The following is a 16,936-nucleotide window of genomic DNA, read 5'->3' as shown; positions in this document are numbered from 1 at the left end:
CAAAGGCCCGAGGTGAATTCACTGCAGGAGTTTGGGGGTTCTTTTACAAGCCTGTCATTTGCTAAGTATTGCAAGTACATTCAAGATTCGGGTGTTAAGCTGTGCAGTTCTGAATCTACAGGGTATATCTCTATTAATAAAGTAAACTCTTAAGATGGGAGGGAAGGGTTTTGTTTTTTTACATTCAGGGGATGCTATTCTAACTTGTGTGGCCTGTTTCTGTACAATGTCTTACCTGAGCATGTGACCCTGCACTTTGGTGTCAACTGTAGTTTGGGAAAATGCAGTTTGGATCGCCTTATGATGATACACTGGTGCCTGAATACATAGGATTATAGAGATAAACAGCCAATTGGTGTGTATTTTAAATGAAAAAAATTAAAAATTCTTAAAAGTTAAGCTTGACTGCAAGGTTTCTTTGTAGTGGTCAAGTTGGTTCCCGAAGTCCGTCTATGATCAACAACGATTCTGAAACCTTAGAAGAATGTATGGTATGTTCGGACATGAAGAGAGATACTCTGTTTGGCCCATGTGGACACATCGCCACGTGTTCTCTGTGCTCACCACGGGTGAAAAAATGCCTCATCTGTAAAGAACAAGTTCAATCTAGGACAAAGGTAAAAACTTGCAAAGTTTATTGGTTCTCATTTGTTTTTAATGGAAAAGTAAAAAAAGAGGACAAGGAAAAGTGTAGTATGTTTTAAACGGTATTTTGCCTTACAGGTGTCTGACTAGATAGAACTAATTTTGCATCATAGTGATATCGCAACATTCTATATTACTCTTTCCTGTTTGCCTGCCCTCTTTCTTGTCCTCCTGCCCCTCCTTCTTTCCTCACCTCCCAATGTCTTTATTGTTCAGGTCCTCAGAGTTCCTAATAGAGTCACCTGAGGATGCTTAATTTAAATAGATTTATTCTGCTCCCCCCCCCCCGTTTTTTTTTTCCCATGTTAAGATAAATAGCTCTGTTTCCTAAAGTATAATTTTCCTGAAGTATAATCCAGTTCTGAGTTCTTTTATTCCTTAAGACTGCTTGGAAAGATGACTTGCCTGTAAACTGAGTTAGTTAATACATGCTTTTTTTTTTTGAAGTTGTTAATTACTTTAAATGTTCACCTTCTCTTTCTTGGGAATCGTTAATTTCGTTATGCTGTCTTTCTCCTTCAGAGTATCAACCAGTTGTCCTGTATTCTGTGGACGTGATCCCAGTAAGGCTCTCAGGTTTCTGAAATGGTTGCTCCCAAGTATTTTAGACTATATGGGTGCCAACCCTGTTGCTTTTCTCTTCTTTTATTCCCCAGGTTTTATCCTTCTCTTGCTTTTTGGCTGTTTAAAACCAAAAACAACCCAAAAAATTCTTATGTTCCACACACAGGTTTCCTGATCTTTAGAAAACCCAATCTATTCTTTTTATCTTTTTCCAAACAGATTTGACTAGTTCACTTCTGTGGTATTTTTTTTCTCTCTCAGAGTGAATATAGAAATTGTAAATAAGAATTTGTACTGTTTTTACTGTTCACTCCCTTATTTTTACTACTTACACTGTTCAGTATGCTGCCACGCATATTTGCAAAGGCCAGATGTTAACATAGAGTGAGCTCCTTTTCTCTAGACTTTCATTACAGCCAGTGGAAAGGTTCTGCCACTGGGTGATTCAGAGCAGCAAAGTAGGGCTGCTACTTCCACTCATCCATCTAAAGAAGGTAATCTGTGGAAATCAGCTTTCCCAGGTGAAAGCTAACCTTGGCGGACAACCTTCCTTTGATTTCTTTTGCTAAATTAGATTGAGAGTGTGGAATATCTGATCAATACTTCTCTTATACTCTTCTAATATAAAAACTTATGGTAATGTGTGCAAGGTTAAGAAATGAATGAACCTGGATGACAATTCTATGAACTGGAAGAGTTGGTCCAGGCCAATATGAATGGAGTGGTATGTGGTGTCTGTGGTCACACTATATATACAGTTCATAGCATTAAAGGGCTTGAGAAACTCTAACCCAGAATATTAAAACAAATCACTACAAAAGTCTCTTATAAGTGAATTTCATAGAATCATAGAAAGTCATCTAGTCCAACCCCCCTGCAATGAGCAGGGACATCTTCAACTAGATCAGGTTGCTCAGAGCCATGTCCAACCTGACCTTGAATGTTTCCAGGGATGGGGCATCTGCCGTCTCTCTGGGCAACCTGTGCCAGGGTTTCACCACCTTCATTGTAAGATATTTCTTCCTTATATCTAGTCCAAATCTACCGTCTTGTAGTTTAAAACCATCACAAAGGAGAAAAGAATAAAGAAAAACATATACTGTCTTAGCTGCTTCTCAGTGCCTGTTAGTGTACTGAACATATAAATATTGCCAGCAAATATCTATTCGTAGAAGTCAGTGTGATAACTCATTTAAGTTGCATTTTGAGGTGCTGAATTAGTTAAAATAACGCTAGAGGAGCTTCTTAAAGTCCATGCGCCTTGTCAAAGAAAGTGCAAAAGCCAAATTAATGTCGAGAGCAGGAGCTGAACTTTTCTCATAGGTGTGTTTATTGTTCTTTACAGATTGAAGAGTGTGTAGTATGTTCAGACAAAAAGGCAGCAGTGCTTTTCCAGCCTTGTGGTCATATGTGTGCCTGCGAGAGTAAGTAAACTTGACGGAAGTTTGGGGGTGTTTTTGACATAATTAATCAGATTGATAAAAGCTCATTAGTAATCTGACATCAGGTCTGATTTTCTTGATAGTCTGGTGTGATAGTCAGAATTTTGTCATTATTTGGTGTGCTGGTAATGAAATGTTTGAAGGACAAACTGGAGATTTTCGAAAATTCAGAAAGCAAGTGCTCTTCCGTCTGAGTTACTTAATTGTAAGTAGACTTGCTCAGATTATAGAAGCCTGCTATATATTGTTAAAACTTCTGAAGTAATTAGAATTAACTTAATTGTTTTGTGTCTTTTTTTGATATTCAGATGTGCAAAAGGTGTTTTAAAATAATATCGTAAATAAATATTTAACACGCTTCATTAATAATCTACAGATTTACACAAGGGTTGTATTTTTGCCTAAAAGACACACGGTATATCTTTGCAAAGAGCACCAGTTATGATTCACTCTGATTTATCACGTATAGCAAGAAAAAAGACATAGGAGATCTCCAGTTTTTGGTTTTGAGAATATGTGGATGAGGATGCAGTCATCGCCTTGTCACCAGACATTTGAGGGCTTTGTTGAAGGGTCATTTGCCTAGAGAAGAGCAGTCCTTGCTGCTGACAATCTTCATAAGAGGGAAGATAATCATTCCCATAAGTAACTGCTTACTTGGTCTCGCTAGAGAAGTCTGGTTTCTTCCTCTGTTCTGGCTGAGAAACCTTACATGGAATCACTGACTTCACAGTTATCCTGATCTGGCCTCTTTCACTGTCTGCAGTTGAAAGATGATGAGAGAAGTTTTTTTGATTAGTTTCCCAGGAAGAGGACAGCAAAAAGATTGATTGCTGTGGTGAAGGATTTCAGAATCTTGAAATTTGTGTAGTTTTTAGGACCCACTCCATTGATTCAGTTACCTTCAGCATTTATGAGACATAATCATTTGCCTTTTGTAGAAGAATTACAGTCTCCTTTCTAGGATTGTCTCAAAAGATAACGGATTTACTCTTTTAAGGGTAAGGAGTCACACCTGTTTGCCCCTGGAACATTAGGACAGTAAGTGACATCCTTTGTTCTAAGAGAAGAAGCAGGTAGTCAAGACATTCTTGGAGGTTCTGGTCTCAAATGTGTGAGGTTTCACTTTTTTAACTTCTGTAATTCTTGTGGAATAGACATCCATTTGGAGAAAGAGGAATCTGCTTACTTGAAATATGTTAAAAGAACATAAACAGAATAGATTTACTGTGAATCCCAAACAAGACATTGTTCATTGGTGTGATTTGCAGAAAATGATGTGAAGATGAACACAAGTAGTTATTCATACTACAAGCATCTATTATGGTACTGCTGTATAGTTACTGCGAATGAACAAGCTTATGGGTAGGAAAGAAGAAAAATGAAATAGCAGGATTTGGAGTTGATTTATTTCTCTGTACTCTCAGATTGTGCAAGCCTGATGAAGAAATGTGTACAGTGTCGGGCAGTGGTTGAGCGAAGAGTGCCTTTCATAATGTGCTGCGGAGGTAAAGGTACAGAAGATACCACTGATGATATTTGTGAGTGATTCCAAAACCATACTCTTTCACATTCCCCTACCAACTTCCTGTTCTCGTTCTTTTAAATGACCTAAATCTCTCCTCTCCTTTTTAAAGAGAATAATAAAAGCAGTATTAAGCCAGGTGTCCACTTGCTGTTTTTACTGCGTGTTCCATTGGTAGTAGCAGATGTGATGGCAACACCAGTCATTACTCTGAGGGATTGCTTCCAGCACCCAGAGTAGAAGCTGAAACATATACGACTTCTTGGCTACTTAATAATGTCCTGTGAAGCAAAAGCTGAAGGTTGTCTGTAATTGTGCAAATAAATGTTTGGGTTTTTTTCTACTTTTGGACCACTCTGACTGATAAAGGAATGGTAAATATTTTGCATCTAGGTGCAAGCAATTTTCACGACAGACTTCAGTTTTACATCTCTTGCTTTGACTAGTTTTTTAACTTCTTGTGACTTTTCTGAATAATTTCTATTAATTATTTGTATTTACTCTGTGTGTGTGTTTGTGGTATGCGGTGTTTGAATTGAATTTACATGAATTGGAATGTTAGGTCATTCTAGTCATACTGTTCCTAAATAGATAGTTTTGAACACCAAATAGAATCAGCTGTGTAGATAAAGTCTTTTCAGTGTGAAAGTATTTGACTTTAAATTTTTTTGCACATATAAAAAATACTGCAGGTACTTCACTGACAATTAAGAACTCTGAGAACATTAAGGGGCTACAGGCATTTTGAGAGTCATTATTGAGGAAATATTTGTCAAAGAAGCTTTGCCCCTAAACTCAAAGAAGTTCTTTATAAAATTGAGCTGCAGTGATGTTGTAGTGAATTTAATTCGATTATCTAATATTTTTGACTAACATTATTTCAGATAATTGCAAAACTGTGGTTAGTACACTGGAAATAATTATTCCTGTTTCATTAGAATGATGCATAATCACATATCTTTATTTTCTCTAAATTACAGCAAGTGGAAACATTCCAGTTTTGCAGAAAGACAAAGACAACACCAATGTCAATGCGGATGTACAGAAGCTGCAGCAACAGTTACAAGACATCAAGGAACAGGTAAAAGTGCTGGATAAAAATTTTATGGACCACTAAAATAATTGGAAAAAGCCAAAGTATCTTTTGTTATTTAAAACAAAATGGCATGTTGAATACTTCCGTTCTTAAATTTTAATTAAATAACCAATATTTTTTGTGTGTAATGTGGCTTGTATGTTCATGAACAATGACTGGCAGTTACCTGTTGTATGAAGGCTGTAGTTTATGTACTTTTCAAAAAAATGTGTGGTTGCAAAATTAAAACCTTTGAAAGTACTATACATGTAATATGAATATTTGGAATGTAAATTATAAAGTTTCTTTTGTAATTATGGATAGTGTCAGCAGGAGGAAATTGATACAAATTCGTTATAGATTGTATTGATTATTTATTGGGTAAGTTACATGCAATTCAGAAACCTAATGAAAACCAAAAATTAATGTTTCAGATAGCTGATAGTTACCTATTTAAATTTGTTACGTCTGTAAGTCTAGTTCCATTAGAAGTGCTTAAGTAGTTGTCTACCTGCAGAACTTCCCTGTGTTAAATTACTAAATGGTTTCCTTGCTTTTCCATCTGAACAAAGAAAAACTTTTTATTTTGCGATTTTTTTCAGCCATAAAGGACCTGGGGTATCTGACTATTGTATGAACTTACTCTCTTAAAACCCTGATAAAGTGAATTTTGGCTTCCCTACATATAACACAATTGGAAAAAACTTTTAATGGATACAGGAAACAGAGAAGTTTTCTTAGTGTATTTCTTGCCTTCTCCTCTTTACTGCAGCCAGTAATAGTTCAATGATGGCAGTGTCGCATCTGGTCCTGGTAGTTGTTGCTCTCAGCTGTTCATGTGCCTGAAAGCTAAGACTAGAGTGTTTAGATCACCAGTTTTAGGGCCCATATCTCTAAATACCTTAAATTTGAGAGCTGATATGCAGTCAAGTTTTAACCCCACTGTCATGTTTGTGGAGAGCTATTGCTGTTGTATGGAAACTTGGCCAACACTCCAGTAACAGAAATTCAACTATCCAATTCAAAACAGATTCCTGTGTTGTTTTTGTCTGTAAAAGAACATGCAGATTAAAAATTGTCAGTTGCAAAATGCATGTCTGTCTTGACAATAGCATTTGGAGTTTCTAGATATCTCTGATATCTTACATCTACTGTATAGCTTCTGTTTCACTTTTTAACATTGGATTAAAAGAATAAGGTTACTGCTTTGGCATTTAAAATGATATATGCAAAACATGCAGATGAATGCTTAAATACAAGTAATCTATTTTCTTCAGATGTATTTTTTTCTTGTTACTTTATTTTAGCAGTTTATAAAAGATTGGAGTTCTGTTTGGGTATGCTTTGGGTATGTTCATGTATAGGGACTTGAAAGGAAAACTACTGCATTTTGCAGTTTTTCTTTCTTGATTAGATGTGATCTCATTTTTTTCAGTTTTCCTAGGGTGCTCTTTTATTTGTAACAGTTTTGTCTTACCTTTGGGATTTGGTAGCCAGAAGTTTTGTAATATCAGAAAGTTATGCTGTATTAGGGAGCAGATAATAATTACTTTATACATCTCATTTTCTAGTTGTATCTTCTGTTTTTCACATTTGCGGTAGTAAGAAAGATCTAATACTGGAATGCTTTGAGAATTTAAGTGCACTCTTCAGCTTTGAAATGCCCTTTTGTCTGATAATTTATTTTAAATCAGTATAAAACTGAAGACTGTTCAACGCTTCTGACTAGAAAGAGGTGGCTCTGGTTGTTCTTTTGTGCATCTTGGCTTGAGACTCATTCATGTTTTCCTTAGCGTCTTTTCTGCTTATTCTTGTGACAGGGCAAGCTGTGTATCGTACTTATAAGTAGCAAGTTGGATTTGATTAAAATTAGTCATCTCATCTTTTAAATTTGTGCTTGAAATGATGCACAGCATTCTACTATAACTGTGTATTCTTTTGATTTGTGCTTTAACAGTTCAGTCTTCATGTTACACTGATATTTTTGTACTTAAAATTAATTTGTTCTCTTTCAGCAGGTATAATCCTATGTTTCAACTCATACCTTCAATGATAATCTAATATGTTAGTGCAGCAAGCTTTTAAAACCATTTCTGGTGCCAAGCAGAAGTGATGCTGATGTCAACAGAATCTCCCACATCTGATGACCACACCATTCTTCAGGGATTCCCTGATTGCGAACCCTTTTGACTGTAATTGCAATACCTTCACTCCATTTCATACATAATCACCCTCATCTGTCTAATGTCTTGTGTATGTTCCTTCACCATACTTACATCACTTTATTTCTCCTTAAAAATAAATTTATTTTGTCACTATGCACCTGTATATTGATGGAAAAACTATTTTTAGTAATGAGGAACACTTCATTAGCGGTTAGAAATTGATTTTAAATGCAAACCCGGTATACTTAGTTACAGTGAGCGCTTATTAAAACAATTTTAATTACCTAAAGAAATAATTCTCACATAGAGCAGGTATAGTACCTTTTTATACGATTTGTTTTCTTTCAAAAGATGTGAGTCAAATGATTCATGCAGATAAAAAAAAGTAGATTGTGGTTTCACACAGAGAATGCTCTAACAAACTAATAGTACAATAGAAACAGATATTGCTTATTTCCTGCTGCTGTGGCACAAATTGGGTATAAAGCATGCAATGAACTTTCTTCCACTATAAAAGTGCGTATAAGCTGGTTGTTAAGTAACAAATGCTCCTTGAAAGTTGGATAAAACTCAGTTTGTGGGCTTGTATCCCACTGGGAAACTGCTGAACTAATCAAGAAAGTCCTTGTCAGAATAGAATTGCATAGCCAACAGGAAGCTTGGTTGTTCCTGCCAGCTGAATTCTCCTACTGTATGAAGTAACTTAAATGTTAAAATGGTATCATATTAAGAAATTAAACACCTAATGTGTTTTAAATCCTCTGCATTTGTACTGAGCTGGAGAAATTGGGCAGTTTGCTAATACAGCATGCAGTTGCAGAAAAGATCTATAAAATGAAAATGCTAATATTGCTGTGCTTCACTGAATGAAATAATCGAAAGTAATAGTACTTAAACAGATTATTTTTTTTTTCCTATTTCTGAGTCTCTTGCTGGATATTTTCATTTTGAAATGATGGTGTGACATTTGGAGAGAAACAGACCCTTGTAACTTCAGTCATTCTGACATATGTGAGCACAAAAGCAAATAATTAAGCTAAAAATGTAGAACAAAGGCTACAAGTTTTTTCTCCAAAGATAAGATTTAGGTTACCTTTGTCAAAGGACATCGTGTCAATGCTGTCAGGTTATAGACATCTGTTGGGGACAGCTATATATTTGTTGAAAATAGCTGTTTCATTGATATTTGAAGACTGTAGGTTACTGGAGGAAGAATGCTCTAATTGCCCCATCGGGGTGTGTAGGTGATGACTTGGTGTGACTGGAAAAATAAGCAGGACTGACAAATAGTTGGACTTCTGCAAATTTTTAATTGAAGAGTGTGTTGTTATAGTACTGTGGAAATTCTGATGAAGCCGGAGCACAGGATTTTTAGGAAGAGTGAAGGAACTTTTTTTAAACATAAATTGACATCAGGTCTTGTCTGGAAGTTTTACATTCCTACTAGGCTGTTATACCGGTATCCTGGAGATTAAAATAGGTATTTGGCTGGATTCCGTGACAATTTCAACTCTGTATAACCAGACTGATGGTTAATTTTTTGGCCTTCAACTAAGTTATCTACCCTAGGAAGTACTACGCATTGATTCCGTAGAAAGTATTCTCTAAGGTTATAGTGAGTAGGGTTCCTGCTGTGGATTCTCTCTTTCAGGAGACAAACAAACTGAAGTAAAACCCCCATTGATGAGTATGGAAACGAGTCACAGGTGCAAGGTGGTGATAAAATGAATTTGCATTTGAAATATGAGCCCTGTCAGTATTTTGTATTATATATGAGATCGACATTTATAAGTGTTAGATACTAGTAGTGTGTCTCACATCTGAGGACATCTTAGATTTGATTTGTTGGACTGCAGAATGGTCTTAACAATTATCATGTTATAACATCTATTCATTTACTAACCTTTGATGAACTGTTATAAATGAAATCCTAATGTGGCTGCAGTATGTTTATGGTGAAGGAACATCCCTTACCAAAACGTCAATTTCTGCATGTGACAAAAGGTGAAGGACATTGTTCCTTCATGGCTTGGTACAAAATGAACTTTGCTGTTGAAGAACTTCAGGAGATCTTTTTTTGGGCATTGGCTGTCACTTTAATGTTCAGCAATTAAAACTGATTTTAAAAGTTTGCTGTGCTACTGTTATGACTGAAGGTCACAGATTTATTAAATTGTTAATTTGAAACTTGAAGTGCTCTTTTGGCTGAAAAATCTGGATTACTTCCATGAACAAAGGCTGGAATTGCCAGTATTGAGTCTTTATGTGTTATATTGATTATGCAGGATTTTTATTACTTCTGCATGTGTTCAGTGCTTGATGTTTAGAGGTAAGTATATGAATGGCTTGGTAGCCTGAAAAGAAATTGGTAAATCATTACCTGAGCATTGCACACATAAAGCTGTTTGTGTTGTGTTTGTTCCCTGGAAGAATAGGGAATGTTGCTGAAGAATGTCTTAATGTTTCACACTTGGGTAGTGATATTGAAAATGTGGTGTCAGCCTTCTACTGGGTAGCCTTATTTAAAGGGATCATATTTGGAAAGAAGCTACATAGTTTTTTGTGGCATGATGGCGTAGGAAAACCCCAAATATTTTAAGTCAATGTGAAGTAAAAATGTGATTTTTTTAAAAAAAGTATTTCGTTTTCACTTTAGTGCCTGGGTCATGCTATGGCAATAATCTGCTATGCTTAAGATGACATATTTGTTGTTAAATGGCAATAATTTATATATTGCATATTCGATACTGTATCACTACTGCCATTGACTATGTAACCTGTCAAAATCTTTTACAGACTATGTGTCCCGTCTGTTTGGACCGTCTGAAGAATATGATCTTTCTCTGTGGCCATGGAACGTGTCAGCTTTGTGGAGACCGAATGAGTGAATGCCCTATATGCCGCAAGGCAATTGAACGAAGGATCCTTTTGTATTAAGTAGTGGAACCAGTGTCTTTTATTAGCTTATGAAATAATAAGGACATTTTGATGATTTAAATCTCTGTAAGTTTGAAAGGCAGTCAAGGGTTCTAATGAAAACATTTCTAATACTGTAGAACAGGTTCATTACATGGTAATTGTTTAAAGACTGTGAACACATCAAAAAAGAGAACAGTATTTGAACAGTCAGCTTTTAGCATTACTCTTAAAAATATCTAAGCCTGAAGCTAATTTAAAGCAGTCTTTTTTTTCATTTTCTTTCTGTCTTCTTCCCCTTAAAATGTAAAGGGACAATCTTATTTTGGTTTTGTGCATGTTTTTTTAATGTATGTATCAAGTGTCAAGTGATGTAAGGGTTTTTTTTATATTGTCAGTTAATGTCAGATATAAATATTCAGGATTTTTGTTTTATGCTTCTCTGGAGAATGTTCACATTTCCTGTGACAGTTATGATTCACAATATTTCTGTGTTGAAATATACAATGATGCAAAATCAATACAAAGCGAATACACAGTTGTAATAACTATACTATTCCCATAAGATCAGGCTTCAAAATACAGTCTTAAGGTAATTCGAACTTCATCGTGCCCTTTGTTGCTGAGGATGGGCTGGGAAGGAAACACTAAAAAGACAAATTTAGTTTAGAAATACTACGTTCCCAAAACTGCACTTCAGTCTAACAGGTTCAAGATAACGTAAATAGTGAACTTAATTCTGCTAGCCACATAATTTTGTATGGAATTGCTTTTAACTTGACTGGAAAGGAAAACATTGGAGCAATGCGTCAGTTATCCATTTCAGATGAGTGAATTTGATCAGTTGTAGAGGAACATATATATATGTGTGTGTATATATATATGGGGCAATTTAAAAATTCTGTGTCTCTGAATTAGGAAAAAGCTAGAGATTCCTTCTCTTAAATTAGTTTTATTGTCTCCAGGAAAACAGTGTCAACAGCAAAAGAGAAGACTTAATATTACTTATTCATCTAAGTTGGGTGTTAACACCAGCAATTATCTGTGAACATCAATGGGTAATACTGCAAATGAAGGTATTGCTGACAGAGCAGTGAATTTTGTGAGCCATGCTTAGGTGAGTTGAAGTTGGGTGAAGGGAAGTGTCTCTCACTGATGTGACATGAAGAGGTGTTCCTGACCCTGAAAGTGCTGCTGTCAGGAACTGCAAACTATTAACATTTTGATAACAAGTACATCCTTCCATCTTTTTGGATGCAAGAAAGTATGCTGGTTTAAGGATCTCTTGTAGCTGAAAGGAATGTGTGCTTACTCCGAAATGATTTGACAGTTTCCTGAGAGCGTAGTTTATGTAGCCCTTTGCTATTGTGCCGACTTCATTTGGATGTGCTCTTGCAGAATAATAAAGAAATCCATACTGGAGTCACTCAGGTGCCTTACTTGCAGCTAAGATTAGTTTCTCATTTAATTCTCATTGCATATGTCAAAAATGTGGCAAAAGGGATAGTTCAGGGGAAGATCCATGTAAGGGTAAAGGCACAAAATCTCTTCAGAAAATCGATCTTGGTGTTCTGAAGCTTATGTTGATGTGCTTGAATTGTGCAAATGTTGGCAAAAGTCTCAGAAGAATGTTACTAGTAAACTGTAAAGATAGATGAACTTTTAACCAGTAAGTTTTAAACACTGAATAGAGTTTTCCAGGAAACAACTATGGTGATGTATTGTAAAAAATGTATGTAGAGTGGCTTTTAACATGGCAAAGGGATGTAATACACAGCTTTTCTGTAGCCATCTTTAATCCTGATCCAGAATTGCAAATGTTCATCATTCTTTCCAGTAATTTTTCATTGGACACAATCTCAATCTGGAGTCAATATAGTAGTCTGTTTTATTTTGTATACTAGTAGTCATCTGTTCTTAGATAATCTGTGTATCTATCTTTTTGGCCAAATGAAATGGCCCTCCCTTTCCTTGCTTCTTGGGTCCTTATTCTAGAATATCAAGACTTCAAGGAGCTTTGGAAAGTTTTTGATATAAGGCGCTTTTTTTCTCATCAGGATTTCACCTCTTAAGCTCTGAGTGCGTCTGAGTGTTGGCTGCAATTTTCCTTTGGCCGATATGCACGTTGCTAAGTCTGATTTTTTTTATTTTTTTTTTTGTGTGTAGCATGTTTGACAGTTGAACTTTCTACAGTAGGCTTCAGTTTCCTGTCAGTCTTCCTCTCAAAGTAATTTTATAATAGGGTGTGCCATTTGACAATCCATTCTGAGTTTTATCCTGTAGTACATCAGATCTGTACCTCAGTTTCCTGTGGCTCTGGTAGACATATTTTGAATATTGTGTCCTATTTATTTTTCAAGGGGACCTCTATAAACTGTTATCAGCACAAAGGCAGGGTGGATTTATTCTTGATAATGCAGTTGGCATTTTCCTAATTCTTTTTCACTGGAACTAGCCAGAATTACTTGAAATTATTTCAACTTTGCATCAGTTGAATAATTCAGCTGAGTAAGAACAGATCTAAAGCATCCTGGGTGGAAAACTGGAGTCAAATGTTAAATACTCCTTGTGTGCAGGAGACACAGGTTGTAGCGTAGATAGGCAAGTGCTCTGTTAGGTTTGTGCTTTTCAACAGAGAAGCTATAAGTTACTTTCTAATACTTACAATACTTGGATGCCATCACAGTCTTACGGAAATAGAGACGATGACAAGTATTGCTATAGGAGCAACTGTGGTCTTCTAGACTGTAGTCACACCAGATGTATGTGACTAATTTTAACTGGCCCAATGAGTCCAATCACAAACTTAAATGCAAAGTATGTCAGTGTCAGGGATTTAACTTGATGGTGCCATAAGAAACAGCTGAATTAGAGAAACTAGGCAAGCTAACCAACATGCTTAAATTATTAATATAGGCCTCTTATTGACAGGTGAAAAAGCCGTCTCTTACTGGGAAGGCTACACAGTGCTTGCCTTTCAGAAAACTTAATGACAAAAAATGTTTGCAAATCCAGTGTCACTTATAGAAACAGATACTTGGATTCACGCACTGCCTTTGGATTCTGATGTAGAGGTGAAAGAATGTTGTTGAGGAAGTTAGTGAGTTCATTCACTCAATTTAGTCTGGTATCATCCGTGCAGTGTGCACAGAGTGCAAATGTTTAATTGGATAACACTTAAATAATCAAAGGACGAAAAACAGAAGCTCAGTTGTAAGCCAGAGGGAATCATAATAAGTAGGACAGTCCTGTGTCCTTGTGCCGCTGTCTTCATCAAAAGATGAAAGTAAAAATCTCATTATTACTATCGTAACCATTATTCGGGAGCAAAGTGAAAATGAGAGAAAAATCTGTAAGGCATTTATCTCTAATATACCATAAAACCATAAAATGTAGGGTTTGAAATGTAGGTTTTTATTATGATTATCCCCCAGTATTTAATAGCATTTTTGAAATTAAACTGCATGAAATATCTCAGTTTGTTTCTTGGAACGATCAAGAAGATGCCTAATAATATGCATTGTTCAGATGTAAGGTACGCTCAGATGTTTAACTAAAACTATTTTTTCAATTTAGTAAAACACATAAATAGTCACATCAGTACATGGTGATTTAAAGTATGAAGACAACCTAAGAGGCTAACAGAGTATGCTAAATAGCTGTATCTTGTTAACTTTTGTGTAACTAAGACTTTTTTTTTCCCGAAACCTACTGTCACTTACTATACCCCAAGCTCATACGGCACTTCTCAGAATTTGGGCTATTATTACCTACTTTGCATTTGTTGAAATACTGTGCACTTGTATGTTGGGGTTTAGAGGAATCCCTTTTTGCTGAAGTGGACACTGAAAATCAGACCGGCAAGAGAATAAACAAGTCACTTTGTAAATGTGAAAGTTTGATTAGGAGGGGTCGTTCTTAACTTGGACTGGGTGAGGATATAGCAGATTTGCACAAGTACTTGTGCCTTGTTAGCATAGTCTTACAATCGGTATTTTAGCTTCTTTTAAAGACGCAAAATGGTCTTTAAAAATAGTCTGATTTAAGCCCTTATTGTGTAGATATTTTCTAGAGATGAAGTTTTATGTATGCCTAATTATTTTTAGCAGTATTAATTGCAGAATTGCAGTTTGTGTAAACACTAAATTGTTTGAAGAGGCTGCTTTGAGCTAGTGATCTAAGCTTCCTTTACAAAATTAAATGTCAGAAGCTTAATTTTACTCTTCCAGTAGCAGCTGGTGAACCGAAGAGCCTATCCTGTTCTTTGTGCTGCATGGGTCAAGTTTTCACTTAAAAAAGAAAAAAAACACAACACCCAACAGCACTACAGGCTAACTTTTAGCAGTGCTACCTCCTTTCTGTCAAAGTACTGAATTCCTCTCTAGTTGTTCTTTGTCTTTGGAAAGGGATGGGAAACACATCAGTTTTGTTTTATTTCATCAGTTTTGATGTCTGAATACATTACAAAGGTTTTTCACTGACTGTATAAATTACGTACAATAGAAGTGTGTGATTTGCCACAATGTACATTGTATATCATTCTTGCTTAAGTTGCTAGAATTTGTACTATTGTCTTTTTATGCATTTCATAACTTTTTTTGTGTTGACAAAGCAAAACTGTTATCTGCAGAAGTTTTAGTACGTGCCATTTTTATAGCTAAGCCTGTGGTAAATACAAAAGTTCTGACTCAGGGCTTTTTAACAACTTAAACACGTTCACAATATTCTTCAGCACATCTTGGAGAATATTAGAGATTTAATGACTGTACAGTGCCTTGATAGAACTATTGAATGGGCAGCCGCCATAGAGTCCTTACAGAATGCAAGTATCTTTTGAATCCAGTTGATGGGTTGATGTTAATATAATTGTAATACCCCTGCCATGGATTTATAAACTTGTATATATTTTCTGTAAAGGAAAATTTGGCAAACTTAGGTTTTGCTAAGCTTTCTGAAAGTTGTTTGATTGTTGCACCAGTCATGGGGGTCTGAAGGGCATAGCATTCAAATTTACAGAAGCAGCATTTGTGACCGAGATGGCTGATAAAATGTTCTGTGTGTGATGTTTTTAGTGTGAGGGGAGGGGTCATTGTATAAACGAACATGTAAAAATACCTGCTTTACTCTGGCCCAGTAAGTCTTTTATAGGAGAGAGAGAGAAATAATCGGCAACAAATCTGTATGTTTGCATGCCATTTCATAGTTAAAAAAATTTAAGTCTCATTTCGACCTTCTAGGAAATACTTTCTTTGTCCCGAGCTTAGTGTCTTTATGAATGCAAACTATTCGTATTAGAAAACAGGTTTTTACTGAACCACAGGAACATTTTTTGCTTTTGTTAAAATCAACTTTGTATTTTCAGTAAACTGTAGATTTTGACATGACTGTTTATTGGATAAATTTAAGGTCGTCTGTGTGAATGTAGTGGATTTCTGTATGCGGATAGCATTATATAATTGCTTTCATTAAAGCCGCTTAGCAAGGTCTAAGCTTTTTCAAAGGAAATGCTAATGTACTGTATAGTTAATAAAACTTATTATATATGCTGACTTTTTCAAAAGCTTTGATTTAAAAGTGTAATTGGAGTGAATCAATACTGATTTTTTGTGCACACATCATTGGGAAAGGGACTTGGTCGCTCATTTGACTTCCTCCTTCATAGTTGTAGATGTCACCACGGAATTAAAAAATTGTATATGTGAACAAATGCTTGGTATCTCTGTTAGTTGTTGACATATAATGTTTAAAAATGCACCAGACTTTATTTCTTGAGAAAGTTTGCAATCCAAACTTCAAAAAAATCTGGTTTGGTTTCTTTTTTTTTTTTAAAAATAACGTGTCCCTGAAGAGTGAGTTTGTAGCAACATCAGAAATGCTATGTGCCTTTGAATCTCCCAGATACTCAAATATTATTTAAGCAGCACGGTAGAAGTATGAAGGATGGATTATAGAACAACAAAAAGGTTGATTTTTAAATTTTTATCTATGGCATGTGTGCAAATTTTTCTGTGAATATGCAGTTCATAATACTGATTAGAGCTGCTGTTAAGTGTATATTGGACTCCAGGTTTACTCATAATTGAATTGCCTTTACAGATCTGGCTACATGAATGTGATCATTTAAAAATCTCCTGCCAGATACGGTAACTCCCATATTCTGAGACAACAGTTGCTGCATCATAGTTTATACTTTTACAATTCAATTTAATGGATGCATTAAAAAAATTATCTATATATGTAATGAAAGGCAACAAAACTAACAGACTTAGTGTTTTAATTTATCATAGTGTACAGGTGAAAAACGAATTCACAGAATAAAAAGTTTGTTGCTCTCTTTCTTGGTTCCTTTTCATTTTTCAAGATTTCTTCAACTTTGGTTTATATGATAGGTCTGTATGAAAACATAATATTTTCAGTATCATTTTTTTAAACTTTTTATTTGAAAATTGATGCAAGTTGTCAAAATACATTTTTAAATAGCCACTTGTTCTTTGCTTTGGGACTTAGACACAGCCCGCATACTTCTCCGTACCGGTCCATTGAAAGTCGTGGTAACGGCATTGGCATAGGCTTAAGACTTGGTCTCTGGGGGTTCAGCCCCTAA

At 35.5% G+C, this 16,936-nt stretch overlaps 1 protein-coding gene across 6 annotated transcripts in view; it reads left to right on the top strand.

Moving 5' to 3' along the window:
• The window catches only part of MIB1 (MIB E3 ubiquitin protein ligase 1), an 84,821-nt gene extending 68,155 nt beyond the window's left edge, over window positions 1-16,666 (top strand). For 3 of the 6 annotated variants that reach the window (XM_054193403.1, XM_054193400.1, XM_054193405.1), the window contains 5 exons: window positions 425-617; window positions 2,555-2,633; window positions 4,079-4,192; window positions 5,157-5,257; window positions 10,213-16,666. In XM_054193403.1, coding sequence (XP_054049378.1) covers window positions 425-617; window positions 2,555-2,633; window positions 4,079-4,192; window positions 5,157-5,257; window positions 10,213-10,353 — 628 coding nt within the window. In that variant the 3' untranslated portion in view covers window positions 10,354-16,666. The other 3 variants (XM_054193401.1, XM_054193404.1, XR_008465124.1) reach the window with 3 other exon arrangements.
• The last annotated feature ends 270 nt before the right edge of the window (window positions 16,667-16,936 follow it).

The sequence above is a fragment of the Rissa tridactyla genome, chromosome 2 (assembly GCF_028500815.1).
Source record: "Rissa tridactyla isolate bRisTri1 chromosome 2, bRisTri1.patW.cur.20221130, whole genome shotgun sequence".
Taxonomy (NCBI): Eukaryota; Metazoa; Chordata; class Aves; order Charadriiformes; family Laridae; genus Rissa; species Rissa tridactyla.
This window is presented reverse-complemented; position numbering and strand designations above follow the sequence as displayed.